Source organism: Zootoca vivipara, chromosome 8 (genome assembly GCF_963506605.1).
Source record: "Zootoca vivipara chromosome 8, rZooViv1.1, whole genome shotgun sequence".
Classification (NCBI taxonomy): domain Eukaryota; kingdom Metazoa; phylum Chordata; class Lepidosauria; order Squamata; family Lacertidae; genus Zootoca; species Zootoca vivipara.
In genome coordinates, this window is record NC_083283.1 from 161,218 (window position 1) to 179,133 (window position 17,916).

The 17,916-nt window shown below is 55.0% G+C and overlaps 1 protein-coding gene across 25 annotated transcripts in view; it reads right to left on the minus strand.

Annotated features, from left to right (window-relative positions):
• Window positions 1–17,205, minus strand: part of SCRIB (scribble planar cell polarity protein) — a 58,883-nt gene extending 41,678 nt beyond the window's left edge. For 10 of the 25 annotated variants that reach the window (XM_035102658.2, XM_035102661.2, XM_035102655.2 and 7 more), the window contains exons 1-8: window positions 16,820–17,205; window positions 5,190–5,307; window positions 4,416–4,494; window positions 2,744–2,833; window positions 2,604–2,660; window positions 2,288–2,351; window positions 1,667–1,741; window positions 1,109–1,253 (exon numbers count right to left, since the gene is read on the minus strand). In XM_035102658.2, coding sequence (XP_034958549.1) covers window positions 1,109–1,253; window positions 1,667–1,741; window positions 2,288–2,351; window positions 2,604–2,660; window positions 2,744–2,833; window positions 4,416–4,494; window positions 5,190–5,307; window positions 16,820–16,981 — 790 coding nt within the window. In that variant the 5' untranslated portion in view covers window positions 16,982–17,205. The other 15 variants (XM_035102663.2, XM_035102654.2, XM_035102675.2 and 12 more) reach the window with 7 other exon arrangements.
• Window positions 17,206–17,916: the final 711 nt, after the last annotated feature.

Here is a 17,916-nt window from a genome sequence, read left to right on the forward strand (position 1 = left end):
CTCTGCACTGAAAATGTCTCTCCCCCCTCCTCAGTCATTCCACTGGTGGGAGCCATATCATCCGCTGAGCAACATCACTGGGTGCAATGCAAAGGGAGAACATTGGATGGTCTCAATACAGGACAGTGGGGGGCTTGCCAACCCAATAACCGTCTGGCACGTGGCCTCCTGTGCCAGACGTGTAACGCTGGGTCTCAAAGACAGGTACCGTATTTTCCCTTCTTTAAGACAACCCCCTTTTTTAAACCCAAAATTAAGTTGCTTAACTTTTTTGGGGTGAGGGAGGTCACTTCTGCCAATCGTTCACCTGCGTTCCAGCCACTGCCAATCGCTTGCCACAGCCACTGCCAATCGCACACCTCGCCACAACCGCCAATTGTCTGCTCGCTCGCCACCATCAACAGCCCACCCGCCCACTTGCCACAACCGCCAATCACTTGCCCAATCGCCGCTGCCGATCTCCTGCTTGCTGCTGCCATTAATCGGATACCCCCCCCCCCGGTTTCACTATCTGTGTATAAGACAACACCCAATTTTTGCCTATTTCCCCCCCAATTTTTTGCCTATTTAAAGCATTGTCTTATACAGTGATGGGGGAAAGTATTTGTAGATGCTGGCCATCTCCAAGAAACGTCTGACCTCTGTAATTGCCAACAAGGGTTTTGCCACCAAGTCCTAAGTCATCTTTTGCAAAGGGATCAAATACTTCTTTCACTCATTATAATGGACATCAATCTCTGACTTTTGTCTTCTGGGTTTCTGGGGTTTTCCCCGTTCTTCTTCTGTCTCTCACAGCTACAATAAACCTACCATTCAAATTATTTGGACTGGTCATTTCTTCGCCAGAGGGCAAACAGGCAAATTTAGCAGGGGATCAAATACTTTTCCCCTATTCTGGACATGGAAAAATACAGCCTGTTCCTCCTACTGAGAAGTGCAGCCAGCCTGGTTTCAAGAGAAAAGGCACCTGCAGCGCCTGAGCTGCTTTGGGTTTCCTGAGTCAAGATTTGTTTCTCCCACCCAAGAGCAGGTAACTCTTCCCATGTTCCCCAGGAGGCGCACACATCCCAATGCCCCCCCCCGGTGGCCCCACAACCACCCGACTCACCAATCCCATCTGGAATGGACTCCAGCAGGTTCTGTGAGAGCAGCAGGTCTGTCAGGGCCACCAGCCCACTGACCTCGCCCGGCAGCTGCTCCAGCTTGTTCTCAGACACATCCAGGCACACCAGGCGGCGCAGATTGCCCAGCTCCTGCGAGGGAAGAGCGGCAGGGTGGGTGGGCAGAGCCCTGCAGGGGCAGCACCTGCCACCCGAGGCTGCCCCCAACATGGGGCCCTTCCTCTCCCCCTTCCCAAGGGCCCAGCTAGACTCCTCCAGCCTGCCTGCTGCCTCCCTGTCTTTCAGGAAAGGCTATAGGCTGCCTAGCAAAGCCCCATGAAAACCCTCTTTCCTGCTTCTGTGGGAAAGCCTCCTTGTGGCCAGGGGGCCAAGGCGCTGGATTCTTTCGTGTGTGGTGCCATTTTCTGGATTCACCTCAGAACAGAAGCATTGGCTTGCTTGCTTGCTTGTTTTTCCAAGGGCCTTTTAAGACAGCAAAGACAACTGCCCCCCTCCCACCCAACCCAGAGCATGGCCCAGCCTGGGGGCTTGGTGGGGGCACTCACTGGGGGCAGCGACGACAGCTGGTTCCTGTCCAGCCACAGCTCCCGCAGGTTTGGCAGCGCGCCCAGTGTGTCCGGCTGTGGATGAGACAGAGCAAGCGGTCACTCAGGAGGGCAGTTGCTCAGGACATCCTGCTGCGTCCGGCAAAGAGGCTGCCCTCCAACTTGGTGGCCCCTCAAATTAAACTAAGTGGAAGGAGGGGAGTGTCTGGTGGGAGGAAGCAGCCAGTTCACAAAAAGAAAAGGAGATGAGGAGGGAACATAAGGATGCTTCTACAGCCCCAAGTACAGGTGTGGGGGAAACTCCCATCCCAAGGGCCATGTTCCCACCTGGGCAACCTTCTGGGGGCCACATGCCACTAGTGGGTGGGGCCAGAGGAAAAAGCCTGTAGAGCCAAAGATGAGACTTTTCCTCTCCTACCAGAGGCCACAGCAATGCCAGATCCATCTCTCTCCAGCCAAGCAAGAGCACTTGAGAAGGGCATGGAGCGTGGCATGGAGCGGCATGGCCTGGGAAGAGCCCAGAGGACCAGGCAAGAGCAGCCTGGAGGGGAGCATTCAGCCCCCGAGGGTGAGGCTCCAGGAAGGAAGGAGACCCAAGTTCCCACACCCCACGGCACTCACCAGCACCTCCAGGTCGTTGCCCCCAAGGTCCAGTTGCTCTAATTTGACCAGGAAGGAGAGGGAACTGCAAGGCAGAGAAGGTGCTCAGTCATGGGGCCGGGAGTCCTGGACACCAAGAGGGAGGAGCGGCAAAGAATCTACGCCCCCCCCCAACCAAATTCCAAGAAGGTGCTGAAAGCTGGAGTGCCGAGCGATCCTCAGGCTGCCCGCTTCCAGAAGTGCTGGTCCTCCACCTAAGGGGGTCACCCAACCCCACTGCCCAGCAGAGGCAGGCAAGCAGGCAGACAACCCCCCAAGACAAACTGCACACACTCACGCAGGGAGAGACTTGAGCAGGTTCTCACGTAGCTCCAAGGTCACCAGGTTGGCTAAACTGCAAGAGAAAGAGGGAGGTTGGCAAAGCAGGAGGGAAGAGGTGGCCCTTCCTCCCCCCCCCCGCCCCAGCCAAGAACTTACTTGCCAATGTCACTGGGCAGGCTTTGCAGGGAGACGTCGTTCAAGGCCAGGTGGCCCAGGCTGCGCAGCTGGGTGAAGCCCTCCGGGAGCCTGGGCAGAAGCAGAAATGGCAGGCCTTTGTCACTGCACCCCATGCAGCTCGCGCTCCCCCACAGCCTGATCCTGCGCCCCAGTGCATTCCAGCAACATGCAGGGAGAGGCCTCCACCTGCCTGCTGCTGGTTCTGGGGAACCAAGCCCCGGCTGGCACAGCCTGGCAGGTGGGAGCTCCAGAAGCAAGAGAGCCCCACCTTTTCAGGGGAAAGGGGCCAGAAGGATCCTGGGATACTCAGCAACCACAGGACAGAGATCAGCCTTTGGGGCCACTGCTGCCTCCACCACGTGCAGCACATTCTGTATCAGGAGATCCTCTAGCAAGGGCAGCTATGGACCGAGGGGGGAAGCTTTGTGCTTCATGAAATTCTGCTCGATCAGGCCACAGGGGGCCCATCTAATCCAGCATCCTGTTCTCACAGTGGCCAACCAGATGCCTCAATGGGAAACCAGCAAGCAGGATTCAAGCCCAGAGCCCTCTGGCAGTTTCCTGCAGCTGGGATAAAGGCACATTGTGACCTCCAACTGGGGAAGTGGAGCAGAGCTTTTGTGCCTAGCTGCCACTGAGAGCCCTTTCCTCCTCCATGAATTTGTCCAATCCAAATTGGTGGCCTCCTGAGGGAGGGAGTTCCACAGTTTAACTCTGTGCTCTGTGAAGAAGCCCCTTTCCTTTATTTTAACTGCCCAACATTCAGCTTCACTGGATGCCCACAAGTTCCAGTGTTACAAGAGGAGGAGGAAAACTTTAATCTCTCAATTTTCTCCATTCCAAGCTTAATGCTATATCCCCCCCTATATTTTAAAAAATGTATTTGCATGTTTAACACAGAAATAACCCCACACATCCCCCATCCCCTTCATCCCTTAATCATTCAACTTTCATACCACCCACGACATACAACTAAATACCTAGTGACTTCCCTTCCACCCTTTTCCTGGTTTCTTTACTTTTCGACTAAATCACATATTCCAAATTTTTAATCATCACATTTCTTTCTTTGTGAATTTCTATTCTGATGGATTTACTCAAGACCTGCTTTGTTTATACTGGTTCTTACAATATTCAATAAACATTTTTCAATCCTCTTTATATTCACCATCCTTTTCTCTTATCCTATTCATTATACCTGCCAATTCAGCATATTCAAGCTTTTAAACTGCCACTCTTCCTTAGTGGGTACCGTACTCGTTCTCCACCTTTGCACCAATAATTTTTTTTAGCTACAGTGGTGGCATAGAATATTAAATTATTTTGTTTTTTAGGGACTTCTGTTGTTACAGAAGTCCAAGCATAATTTTATAAACTTCTATCATGTCACCTCTGACTTGCCTTTCCTCTAAACTCAAAAGTCCCAAGTGCTGCAACCTTTCGCCTTTCCTTTCAGCAGAGAGGATTCTTGAACCAGCAAGACTCTCCGCAAAAGACAGGATGGGCCCTCCATCCCTACTTTTGATCCAGTTGTCTGTGTGCCTTCAAGAAGCCCTTTCTGAATCCCCCCAAGACCCAGCCAGACCAAGAGAGCCTTGGACCAGGAAGGACACCTGAGCTCCCCCCGCCCACCTTCCCGCTCCCACCATACCTAGACAAGGGGTTTCCACTGAAGTCCGCGATCTCCAGGGATTTGCAGAATTTGATGCTTTCAGGAATTTCCGGAATGTCTGCAGCAAGCCAGGCACAGAAGGGGCACAGCAATGAGGCTTCACCCACAAAGGTGCCACTCATTCCTCAAGGAATTCAGAGCAGCAAAGCCATTCCCTCCCCACTGACAGGTCTTTGAAGAGGCTCCCTGAGAAGACCTGGGTTCAAATCCCCACTCAGCTCAATGAGTTACTCCAAGGGAGTGTGCTGTGAGGATAGAGATGGGCCAACCTCCCTTCCCTGCCTCCAAGGCGGCCATTCTCAAGAGCCACTGCTGCGGGAACGGCAGAGGAACCTGGCCAGTTTGAAGGAAGCTTCCTCAGCAAAGGCCATCATGAAGCACCCGCAGACAGCTGCCAGCTGAGCTGGTTGCTGCTTGAGCCCAGACCACCACCTCGGTCAGAGCAGGAAGCCCCCTCTGGGGCTCTGTCTGAGTCAGGGGAGCAGAGCATGGCCTGCAGCCCTGGGCCCAGCCCCCAGTCGTCAACACGGGAAGCAGCAGCCGCCCCCCTGCAGGTGCTCCCTGACTCCCTTGACGGGACGGGCAGGTCGCTCTCCAACAAAAGACCTCCTGCCAGCAGGGGCAGCCATGGGGCCCTTCTGCAGGCAAAGCAGGTCCTGTGCCCCCCCCCCCTGAAGGGGAAGGAGAAGGCTCCCACTGCAGGGAACAGACCAATAGGCCTGTCTGCCTCCCCCGCCCCCAGCATCTACTCACCATTGCGGGAGATGTCCAGCTCCACAAGCTGCATGAAGTTGGCCACCTCGGGGGGAAGGCGCTGAATCTCATTGTCACTCAGGCCAAGCTTGCGCAGGTTCAGGAGTCGGAAGAAAGGCTGTGGGGGGGGGGAGGGAAGAGAGAGAAGTTAGCCACTCATGCAGAGTCCACCACTCTGCCAGAAAGGGCAAGCCCCTGCCCCTGCCCTGCCCGGCCCACCTCAGTGCCTCTGGCAGACAACCTTCCCTCCAGACCAGGACGCTGGGGAAGGCACAGGTGCCTTGGCTACGGGGAGTGAGGATGACAGCAGCCCAGCAGAGAAACACACACACACACACACACACACACACACACCCAGGCCAGGAGGGGCCAAGTGGCTTTTCTGGGTGAACCTGACGGGACATGGAGGAGGCAGCAGGAAGAGGAGGCTCAGGAAGAGGAGGTCTTTGTATCACTTTCCATGAGAGGGACGCCAGCTAGGCAGCTGGATGGAAAGAGCCTCGCATCCCTTGGGGAAAGACGTGGGTTTGCCAAACACAATTTCAAGCCCCCGTCCGCCGAGAGCATCGCCTCACTTGCCCCCAGCTAGAAACAGTGCACACCTCTTTCTTTTCTTTTTTACAGCTTAGTCCTAAAAGAATTCTGATGCACCATTTTTAAAAACCTGCCAGGAAACACCGAGGCTCATCTAAGGATCGAAGGCAGCAGAGGTAGCAGCAGCAGCAGCAGCAGCCATCACTTGCCAATCAAACCAGCCAAAGCTCAATGGGTAGAAGCACCTTTGCCTGGGGCCAAAATCCCAGCTGAGAGGGGGCGGGGAGGCAGCTCTGCCCAGGCATGGAAGGGGGGAGACTGACGGACACAGAGCAGGGCTTCTAGGAAGCACATTAATGCACAGGTGGGATTGATCACATAGCAGGAGGAAGCCGTCTGCCCCAGAAGGGCGCTCAAGGCCCAAACAGACCATTTTGAACTGGGCCACGAAGGATGGCAGCAAAGAAGCCGTAAAGCCAGGGCCTCATGTGCCCCCTGCAGCCCAGCCCAGTTTAACACTACTGATAAGAATAGAAGTTTGAACAAAGCTCATTTAATGCTTGATTGTAATAAAACCTCTTAGCATTTTACTAAAATATAAAATAAAACATCAAAATTGTGGATTTTAAATAGTATATTGAAAAGATAGATGTTTTGCTGAAAACAGAGGGAGGACAAGAAAGCCCAGACCAGCAGAGGGAACAACCCCAACCACTCTTGGTTCTGGCGGGATCAGTACCGGGAGGCTGGGAGTCACGCTGGGGAAACTGAGCAACAGAAGCCAAATCCCCATGCAAGAGGCAGAAGCCACACACTAGTCTAGACCACAATGCAGAAATGCTCCCCATGTCCTTGTTTCCATGAAAGTTCAAACCAGGTTGTCCGTGGGACATTTGAACCAATAAAGTGTGGTTTGCAAGATCTCTCCAAACTAGGATTGATCCAGCTAAGACATCCTGGCAAACTGTAACTGGAGGATCCCAGAAAGTCTCCTCTTAAGGAGAGAAGGGAGCACCGGAGCCATTTCTGATCCTCCAAATCACCTCTTGCAATGTTTGAATGTCAGTTTACTGGGAGCAGACATTCACAGCCTCACTGAACAAGCATGTGGAGATTTTCATCAAAGAGTATTTTAGTATGAAGTGGAGGAGTAAGTTGCTTTTATCTGTGTTTTAAACTGTTCCTCAGTAGGAATCTTTACTGGCTCATTTTCAGCCTTGCATTTAAGCACTAGCCTGGCAACCACAGGAGGCCAGGAATTGCATGCAAGGGAGCAGGAGAGGAACAGAACAGAAAAATGCCACCGAAATGGTGGCAAGACTCAGCCACATGGCACTGCTTGGGGACCAAGCAAAGGAAGAGAAAAAAGGAGAAGCTTTGAGAAGAAAGTGAGAGTTTCCAAGGCATGCTCTGGTTCATGGGGTCATGGAGAGTTGAAAACGACTAAGACGACTAAACAACAACAACCTGCCCTAAGTAGGGTGGCGTTGTGGTCTAAACCACTCGTCATTGTCCTTCATGCGCCAGGAGCGGCTTAGTCCTGCTGACCACATGACCCAGAAAGCTGTCTGTGGACAAACGTCGGCTCTCTCAGCCTGAAAAGTGAGATGAGCACGGCAACTCATGGTTCTCTTTGACTGAACTTACCCATCCAGGGGTCCATCACCTTTACTTTTTACCTGCACTAGGATGCTGCAGGCTAAGGCTGGCCTTATCTCTCTGCCCTTCTCAGGCCAGTAACACCTGTGGGCTTATTTGCAAGCCTGCTTTATAAAGAGAGATGTGGTGAAACTCCCCCTCTTGGCTATGGATACAGCCAGGGGACACTGCAGAGGCAGGAGGTGACATGGGAAAGGTCAGGTTGATTGCATTTTCCATCAGAGAGGGAGGGGGATAATGTTGTCTTACTGCCCTGAAAGGATCAAGCTATGTATCAGCCAGAAATGCAGTCAAGTCTGCAGAGGAGACCAAGCCACTGTGGGCGACAGAGAGACCACCAGGCTGGCCAGAAAACCAGCCCCTTGGAGAGGGTCTCTCTGAAGCAGGCAAAGGAGCCACAATTCTGCCCTTATGCTTTCCGGCCATATAAGCTGGCAATTTAGAAGTGATAATAATAAAAGTAACTTAAAACATTCTAGCAGGGCAAGCCTTCCTTGGGCCAAGTAACCTGCATAGTCAGCCTGGCCAACTCAACTGGTGACAGCATGGTGCTGATAATGCCAAGGTTGCAGGTTCAATCCTCTTATGGGACAGTTGAATATTCCTGCATTAAAGGGGTTGGACTAGATGATCCTCAGGGTCCCTTCCAACTCTACGATTCTATAATTCTAACCTTCTTTGAGAAGGAATCCCACAGCAAGGGCACCCAAAGAGAACCTGCCCACCAAGCTGCAGAAGAAACTGCCCTGGAGCTTCACTAGGTGTCCTCCTGGTGGCAGCATGCACCGGGGGTGGGGGGTGGGGGTGCTCCTCTAAAGAACCTCAGCCCAGGCAGTTTACAGCCTTGGCAGGCCGAATGCAGCTTGGAACTGAGCCAGGGACCAGCAGCTCCTTGCATCCCCTCAAGCCAGTGACTGGTAGGCTGCTGCACTCTGCACTGCCTGCAGTCCCCAAACACTCCTCAAAGGCAGCCCCACCTATGGCTGAGGAAAGGGCACAGCTAGCGCTCCAAGACAAAGTGGAGAAAGGTGTCCCTTGACCTGGAAGGCATCCCTGACACAAAACGTAGGCATCCAAGCAGTCAAGACACCTTGTCAGGGGGAGCCAGAGCTCCAGGGTTCCACGTCAGCATCCCCATCTCAGCCTTTTCTTGACGGAGCTTTAGTCTCTGGGCCCTCGCCCAATGCACAGCTGACTCCAGGCACCACGGCCTCCCACAACAGCATGGGAGACACAGCAGGGTGGAGTGGCACATCCCAGGGCAATTCTTGTTGGGGTGGAGCAACTGTCCCCAGAAACTCCTTTGGGAACCTGCCGGGCAGGTAGGAGTGGAACCACTGCAAATCCAAGCTCAGCCACAGAAAGAGCCATAATATCAGTTGCAAAATTATGCACAGTGAGCGGAAAGTGACTATTCCTTTCTCTCGTGACACTAGAACTGTAAGGGGTCGTCCAAGGAAGCACCTGACTAATCACTGCGAGAAAAACCTGCGGTCTGATCCACAAAGGCTCTTTGTAGACCACAAATCCCCAAAAGGTCCATGCCCGCCCCCAAACCCCATCCATCTTCATTGATAGCCAGGTAAAGGTAAAGGTAAAGGGACCCCTGACCATTAGGTCCAGTCGTGACCGACTCTGGGGTTGCGGCGCTCATCTCACTTTACTGGCCAAGGGAGCCGGCATACAGCTTCCAGGTCATGTGGTCAGCATGACAAAGCCGCTTCGGGCGAACCAGAGCAGCACACGGAAACGCCGTTTACCTTCCCGCCGGAGCAGCACCTGTTTATCTACTTGCACTTTGATGTGCTTTCGAACTGCTAGGTTGGTAGCAGCAGGGACCAAGCAACAGGAGCTCACCCCGTCGCAGGGATTCGAACCGCCGACCTTCTGATCAGCAAGCCCTAGGTTCTGTGGTTTAGAACACAGCGCCACCTGCGTCCCTATTGATAGGCAAGCCTTATGCAAATAAATAGAGACCACCAACTGATGAAAGGAAGTGACTTCTACCAAAAAAGTTGCCTGAAGGCAGATTAATGGGGATCCAGATATTCTGCCTCATGCCAAGTAGCTCTGAGGAGGCTGTGGAAAGTCAGCTGCTCACCTTCCCTGTGACCACATCTGAAGGTACCCCGCCCAATGCACCCAGTTGCTTCCAAGCCAGCTGCATGGCACTTGCAAAGGACGGTTCAAGATCAACCCAAGTGCAAGAAGTCTCCAGACGACAGTGGCTGCCTTGCTGCCCTTCCTCCTTCAACTGGGCTGCTCTGGAATGGTCCTGCCTCTGCCCTGGCCATACCCCTCCGCCCCTTGGCGCTCCTCTCTGGCTGTCCTGCTTGCCCAGGGGGAGACTAGAGCCCAGGGCTCACTCCCAGGCTGCTTTCCCTCCTTCCCTCCAGCAAACGACCTCCCCCTACAGCTAGCCCCGTGGTTGCAGACTCCACCCAGCTTTCCCTCACTGAACCAGAATTTCACCTTCTTAAGAAAGGCAAAAGGCAGCCTGCGCTCTGAAACAGCTGGAGAAGTGAACCTGTTTTCTGTCCCACAGACAACAAAACACATATAAAGAAGCCACTCTAGGCGGCTTCCAACAGAATATTATAAACACAATGAAACATCAAAAATTAAAAACTTCCCTAAACAGGGTTGCCTTCAGATGTCTTCTTTCCTTGACATCTGATGGGAGGGCGTTCCACAGGGCAGGCGCCACTACTGAGAAGGCCCTCTGCCTGGTTACCTATAACCTCACTTCTCGCAGTGAGGGAATCTCCAGAAGGCCTTCAGAGCTGGACCTCAGTGTCCAGGCTGAACAATTGGGGTGGAGATGATCCTTCAGAAGACTAGTCTAAAAGGAAAGAATTGGCAGCCCCGAAGATTTGTACCAGTCAAATCACATGAAGGTGTCCCTGAACACGCCCAAGGTAAAAAATCCAGACTGGCTTTTGAAATTCTCCAGGCACCAGGCATGTTTTGCAACTGGCGTGTGTCCAATTGTGACCATGTGGGGATCTCTGGATGACTAACATCTCCATCTGGCTGGCCCCTACAGCTTTCTTAAGCAGGTAAGCAGAAGAAGAGAGTTTGGATTTGATGTCCCGCTTTATCACTCCCCGAAGGAGTCTCAAAGCGACCAACATTCTCCTTTCCCTTCCTCCCCCACAACAGACACCCTTTGAGGTGGGTGGATCTGAGAGACTTCAGAGAAGTGTGACTAGCCCAAGGTCACCCAGCAGCTGCATGTGGAGGAGTGGAGACACGAACCCGGTTCCCCAGATTACGAGTCTACCGCTCTTAACCACTACACCACACTGGCTCCTTAAGAGCTTCATTATTTCATTTATATCCCACCTTGGAGGGAGGCGGTTGTAGGAAGGATGGCGGCTAACAGATTGAGGTTGAATCCTGACAAGACAGAGGTACTGTTTTTGGGGGACTGGGGGCGGACGGGTGTGGGGGACTCCCTGGTCCTGAATGGGGTAACTGTGCCCCTGAAGGACCAGGTGCGCAGCCTGGGAGGGCCTTCTCGGTAGTGGCACCCGCCCTGTGGAACGCCCTTCCATCAGATGTCAAGGAAATAAGCAGCTATCCTATTTTTAAAAGACATCTGAAGGCAGCCCTGTTTAGGGAAGTTTCTAATATTTAATGCTGTATTGTTTTAACACTTGATTGGGAGCCGCCCAGAGTGGCTGGGGAGACTCAGCCAGATGGGCGGGGTACAAATAATAAATATTATTATTATTATTATTATTATTATTATTATTATTATTATTATTATTATCACCTTTGTCTCAAAGTAGTACATAGTTCACCCCCCTCCTCAGTTCATCCCTGCAATGACCCTGTGAAACAGAAGTCATCAGTGTATCTGAAGAAGGTAGATGCACACGAAAGCTCATCCCAATGACAAACTTAGATGGTCTCTAAGGTGCTACTGGATTTTTTATATTTTGCTTCGACTACGGCAGACCAACACAGCTGCCTACCTGTAACTAGAACCTGTGAGGGAGGTTCAGATGCTGCAACAGACTCCAAGGTCACCTGCTGAGATTCATGACTGGGTCGGGACTTGAACCCTGATCTCCCAGGTCCTGGCCCAACACCCTAACCACTACAGCACACTGGCTCCCTAGAGTACTTCTGCTATGGGGCAGCTCTATAAATCAAGGAGATAAAGAAACACTGTATGGGGAAAGCAAAATGTCACTTAGAGGAGGCTCTGAAATATGTTCCTTGGAGCGAGGATTGTTTTATTGGATGTTTGAATGTGTTGTAAACTGCTTTGAGATTTTTTCTTTAAAATATAAAGCAGTATGTAACTGAAAGGAATACAGGCATCTCCCCTCTTGCATGCACTGAAAGGGGGGGGGGGATTCACACACCTGCCAGTGATACAAGCGGCAGCCAGGAATCGAATCCCTCCCCCAATAAGGAGAGATTCCCTTGTAATAATAAAGTAAAGTGCAAAAAAAGACGGCTAGACATTTCCTTGCGGCGACCATAACCTAGCTTGAAGGTGCCATTTGGCAATTAGTTTATATATCGGAGTTTCTATCTCTGCTTCTGAAGGATGGCCATGGGCCGCCTGCCACACAGAGCAAAATGCAAGGAAAGGAGGGCCCTCACCCACCCAAGCTGAGACGGACCAGCCCTTGGCAGCCAGGAGGGGGCACAGTGCCCCTTCAGCACCTCCACCAGCTCCAGCCTGTGGCCAGACCTGAACCCTCCTAGGCCAGGGCAGCAGTAGCCACTCCCTCAGTGCCAGCCTGCACAGCCAGCAGGGAAGATGCGAACTGGAGAGCATGACCCTGCCCCCTCCAGCTAAGGAAGGCTTCCAGGGGCAGCAACGGACATTTCACAAACAGGAGGCTCCACTTTCAAAGGAGGGGTGGGAATAAAGAGGGAAAACTTCCCACTCTTTTTCAAAGAGCAACAAACAAACAGCGCAACACATGTGCTCCAAGACAGCCCTCTGCTGCAAAGGCAAGCCTGGATGGGAGGCGACAGAAAGTGGGTCAGGATGAGGCACCAGCAAATGGACCTCCAGAAGGGGATTTCCTGCTCCTTCTGTCCCCCCAGCAGAGATTGTGGAGCACCTTAAGATTCAAAAGCCAGGCTCACGGTTTCAGGGCTGCCTGCTGCCCACAGGCACCTGGCATGGGAGGCAGCTACATCCCATGTCGGCACTGCCTTCCCGCTCTGAGTGAAAAAGGCAAGAAGTTCCTCTCGGCAACTCAGTACCATCAGCGTCCCCAAGGCTCCCCCTGGCACCTTCAGCAAAGGATGTCAGGGGAAAGCAGTGAGGCCTTGAATGGGGTCGGGTGCCCATTTCCTCCCAAGACAACTCAATCTCTGATGCTCCCACCAGGCCTGGCACCTCACATGGACTCGCAGGGCTGTTTCCAGGGACAGGAACTGGGCTCCATGGAGAGGCTGCCCCAAGCACTATCCTGCTTCCATCCAGTTGGCCCGAGTGCCACCGCTTTCCCCCACCCATCTCCTGCAGCACCTGGACTGCCCTTGGCTCTGCAGAGCTGGAGCTGCCCTCCCCACTCCCCCCACCCTGCCCAGCAGCCCCTCCACTAATCCACTGGCAACTGGTGCAGCCAGTACAACCCCAGGGGAAGATGCCTAGCAAAGGGAGCAGGGGCAGAAGGCTCAGGCAGGGCAGGGCAGGGGGCAACATGCCGACTCAAGGCAGCAAAGTGCCAGAGGGGCAGATGAGGCTGCAGGGGAGAAAGTGCAAGATGGTGGGTGGTGGTGGGGGGGGGCTCAGCATGAAAGCTTCAGGAAGAGTCTTCTGAATGTGTTGGCTTCTGAGGTGAGGACAAATTCAATATACCCCACACAAACACAGATGCTCGAGACCAGGTCCCTTGTCCTCTTGACTTCGAACCTCACAGGGACTGAAAATGGACCAAGGCTTTTCTAGGGCAATATCTGGAGAAAATCTTCTTCCCAGGAGAAGTCCCAAACACTGCCTAGCCCTAGAACACCCAGCCCAAGGCTTGCAGCAGAACAAAGCCCCCCCCCCGCCTGCACTCCACGCCTCCAGCCCACCCTGGTCCTCCACTTTGAATGGCACCATCACCCGGGCCAGGGAGGCCCAGGCAATACCTGCTCCCCCCAACACATTTTTGAGGCCGTCACCCCCTTGCCCCTCTGCCAGAACAAACCCCCACCCCACCCCGGCAGCCACTCAACCACATCATCAGAGGGTTGGAAATGAAAAGGAAGAATGGCTGGAGGATAAAAGGATCAGAGCCAGGAGGCAGCTTCTCAGCAGCAGCAGCAGCAGCAGACAAAGCCCCCCCCCCAGGAGGCGGCTGTGAATGGCTGGCCAGGATTAGCAGTGAGCACAGAGGCACCACCACCCTCACCCACATGCCCCCCCCAAGACACCCTGGTGCCCCTCCCCCTGCTTCCCAAGATGGCAGCTCCCAGATAGCCAGCCCCTCTCCCGTATGCTCAGTGGTGAGGGGGTATTCAAGCATCACAATAGCCATCCCCGCCCCTTGGTCCCCAAGTGCAGTAGAAAGCCTCCCCCCCCCCCCGCAGGTCAAGAATAAGAGTGGCTTTGTCTGTCCGCCCAGGACTGCCTGCTCCTCCCCCATGCCCCATAGCGGGGCCTGGGAAGCACTGTGCAGGGCCTCACCCAGCTCCTGGAGGAAACAGGGCAGGAGGTGTCTTGCAGGACTGTTCCTAAGCAATTAGCAAGAGGACAGGGTCCCTGAGCAAGGCCCCTCCCGCTCGGACTCAAGGAAAACTTCCCCAGACCAAATAAAAAAATTCCTTCAGTAGCACCTTAAAGACCAACTAAGTTTTTATTTTGGTATGAGCTTTCATGTGCATGCTCATTTTTATTTTTATTTTAATTTTTTTTATTTTGTTTCGACTCAGACCAACACGGCTACCTATCTGTTCCCCAGACCAAACAGTTCCCGCCCTCCACCCCACCCCCAGGCAGGGCCCGCTGTGCCAGGAGAGGGAGCCAAGCTGACTTCCAGCACCAGGGAGGGCAGAGCAATTCTTGCAAGGGGGAGAGGGCTTGCCAGTCAGAATGCCAGCTCAAGAGAGAGGGGCATTCCCAGCACAGGGAATGGCTCTTGCAGGGCAGGGCTGCCTCCTCCTGCCTTAGCTCTGAGCTCTGGGAACAACAGGGGTAGGGGTGGGGTGGAGGCCAACATGAAGCTCTCCTGGCCTTGGGGGCCTCCAATGGGACCTGCTTCTCTCTCCCTCTGCCCAAGGGGAGCAGCTGAGGAGGCTGAGGAAGCCAGCCAGGCCCTTTCGATCCATATGCACCTTTCCTCTGCTCTTCCCAGGTACAGTTGTGCTTAAAAGCTCCGTGTCCAAGCACCCTTTCCCATGGATTCCTGCTCCTGAAAGCTGAATTAGAGCCAATGGCAATGCATGGGAACGTCCAAAGGACACTTGAGGGCTAAAGTACTGTGCTTTGCGGGGAAAGCTCCAGGGCTAAAAAAGAGAGGTGCTCAGAAAGAGCGCTAACAACAACAACAACAACAACGTAAAGCAGGGATCTGTGCCTGGAAAGAGTGGGGCTAAGGGTAAGCATGGCTAAGCCCAGAGGCAGCAGACCTGCCAAGCTGCCAACCCACCATCCTCATAACACCCACCTGGCTGAATGGCAAGCGTCAGTAGGACAGAAGTAAAGGCCATAGCTAGGGTAGGAAGGAAAACTGCAGCAGCAGCAGCAGCCTGGTCAGAAAAAGACCCCCTTCCCCCTCATAGGCAGGCAGGTAAGCAATGAGCAGCCACCAGCACAGCCACTGCGGCCACAGCAACCCACACAGACAGCAGCTCCTTTGGCTCCTTGGCTGCAGCCGCCGCCGCCTCCTCCCCAAGGCAGGCTAGCCGGATTTCCTGCTATTTAACCCTCCATTCTCAGGCCCCAAAGAATGCATATCAAATGCCTCAGGAAAAACACTCTGGCTGCCATTCCACAACATGCACACAGAGCTCAGGGCCCAGCCCTACCCTGGCCAGTGTGGGGTGGAGCACGGCAGCTGTGGAACAGTTGCACAAGAGGCTGGTGCCTGCCTGCCTCCCTGCCTCCCTCCCTCGGAATTCAGGGAAGCCCTGGGATTTGGACATGGCTGGGGGGTGGGGACTGATGGCACCCCACTCAAATCTCCAATGATGGTGGGTGCTTGCTCAGCTGGACGTCCCTCCAATCCACACCATCAAGAGGCAAAGGAGGAGGGCACCAACCCGTCCCAGCCAACGTTCCTGACAATTCTACTGTTTGCTCTTCACAGGCTTCTAGGTCCAGAACACGCTTGGTTTGCACTTATAGAAGGAATCCCCTCCCCTCTCTGCAGCTTCCAGAGCCAGAAACAGCCACATCAAGGCCTCAGGAAAAACCAAGGAAAGGCCCCAGGAAAGGCCAGTCAGGTGAACAAGGAAGCTTCAGACAACAGCACTGTGGGCTCCAGAGGGAGTGTTTCACTTGATTACATTTAACATGTCATTACCAAGCTTAACTGCGCCCTAAAGGCAGAGAGGATTTTTTTTAAAAAAAACCCTAAATGCATCAACACAGCTGGTAAGGGGAGCTCAAGAACCCGCTGGCCCAACTGGAAAGTGGCAGGAGCGGAAACCCCTGAAGGCATCCACCTGCTGCAAGGAAGCTGCAGCTCAGAGCTCTGCCCAAGGCAAGAGGCTGTGATGGGGCCTCAGGTGGCGCAGCAGCACCTGCTCCACTGGACTGAAGAGCAACATTTGCCAAAGGGCTCACCCAGAGCTTTGTCTGACTGTGGCACCTGCCTTGCAGCATCCGTCTGTCTTGTGGGGCTGCCTTGGGAGCACTGCTGCGGAAGCAGAGAGCACAGCTCACCTGTAGGCTTCCCAGGGGATTTCACGCTGAGCCTTGCACACCACAGAGCCTCCTAATGGTTCTACATGAGTCCAGCACTCACATAGATGGCGGGCTCTGGGGGGTCCTGGGTGCAGGCTGAAGGACAGTGTGCTGGACCAATGAGACTTGGCCAGGCCATCTCTTGCCCTTAGAGCATCCTAGAGCGGTAGTGTCGGAAGGGAACCCAAGGGTCATCCAGCCCAGCCCTCTGCAATGCAGGAGTCACAGCTAAAGCATCCCTAGCAGGTGGCCACTGGCCCCCGCCCTATCCCTTGCTGGCTTCCCCCCACCTCACAGCCCCCCCCCACGCCCGGGCCTTGCAGGGCAGGCAGGCAGGATCCCTGCATTGCAGGGGACGAGACGACATTCGAGGACCGGCTCCTACCAGCAGGGTCTCTTCTCCAGCCGACTTAGAGGCCCCCGGCCCCCCGCGGGGCTGACCCGCCGGTTCCTCTGCCCCCCCCCGGCCCACCAGCGAGGAGCCCAGTGGGGCCCCGCTCCAGGCCCACCTCCGCGCCGGAGCCTCGCCGCGACCCCGGAGTACCCCCCCCGCGCCCAGTCCCGGCACCTTGGGCAGCTCCCGCAGCTGGTTGGCGTCGAGCAGGAGCTCCTCGAGGGAGCGGCTGTAGCGGTAGACGTCGTCGGGCACGGCCTGCAGCGAGCAGTGCCGCCGGTCCAGCGCCTCCACCTGCCGGTTGCAGCGCCACAGCGGCGGCATGCAGCGGAGCATCCTCGCGGCGGCGGCGGCGGCGGCGCCCTCGGCCTCTCGCCTCACGCGCTCGCTGCTCTCCGGGGCGCCCCCGAGGGCCGAGACGGCGGCGGCGGCAGCGCCGGAGCCATGAAGGGGGCGGGCGGGCGGGCGGGCAGGCGCTGGCGGAGGGGCCTCCCTCGCTCACTCTCGGCGCGGCCCTCCTTGCCTCCCTCCCTCCCTCCGAGACGCTGACCGGGCCCCGCCGGCACCTGGCGCCGCCCCGCCCCCGCGCCAAGCACCCTGGGAAAGGGCGCCCGCCTCGCCCTCCGCCCAGGGGACTACCACTCCCGGCAAGCCCCGCGACCCAACGCCCGGGACCCGAGGCGCAGCGGAACTTCCGGGTCAGCTTCCGGCCACGGCCCCGCCCTCTCGGCCTCGCCCGCCCCCAGCTGGCCCAGCTCTTCATTCCGAGCGCGCACCTTTCCTCTCTCGCTGCGGTCTCGATGCTGCCCCTTAGGCTCGCCGGCAGCAGCAGCAGCAGCAGCAGCAGCAGCAGCAGCAGCAGCAGCAGCAGCAGCAGCAGCAGCAGCAGCAGCAGCAGCAGCAGCAGCAGCAGCAGCAGCAGCAGCTCCATCTCTCTGGAACTCAGGCTTTATTTGGGATGGCGAGAAGACGACGTTTGTTATTTCTTAAGCCGTTCAATAAAGAAGGCTGATCGCCGAAGAATTGATGCTTTTGAATTATGGTGCTGGAGGAGACTCTTGAGAGTCCCATGGACTGCTAGAAGATCAAACCTATCCATTCTGAAGGAAATCAGCCCTGAGTGCTCCCTGGAAGGACAGATCGTGAAGCTGAGGCTCCAATACTTTGGCCACCTCATGAGAAGAGAAGAATCCCTGGAAAAGGCCCTGATGTTGGGAAAGATGGAGGGCGCAAGGAGAAGGGGACGACAGAGGACGAGATGGTTGGACAGT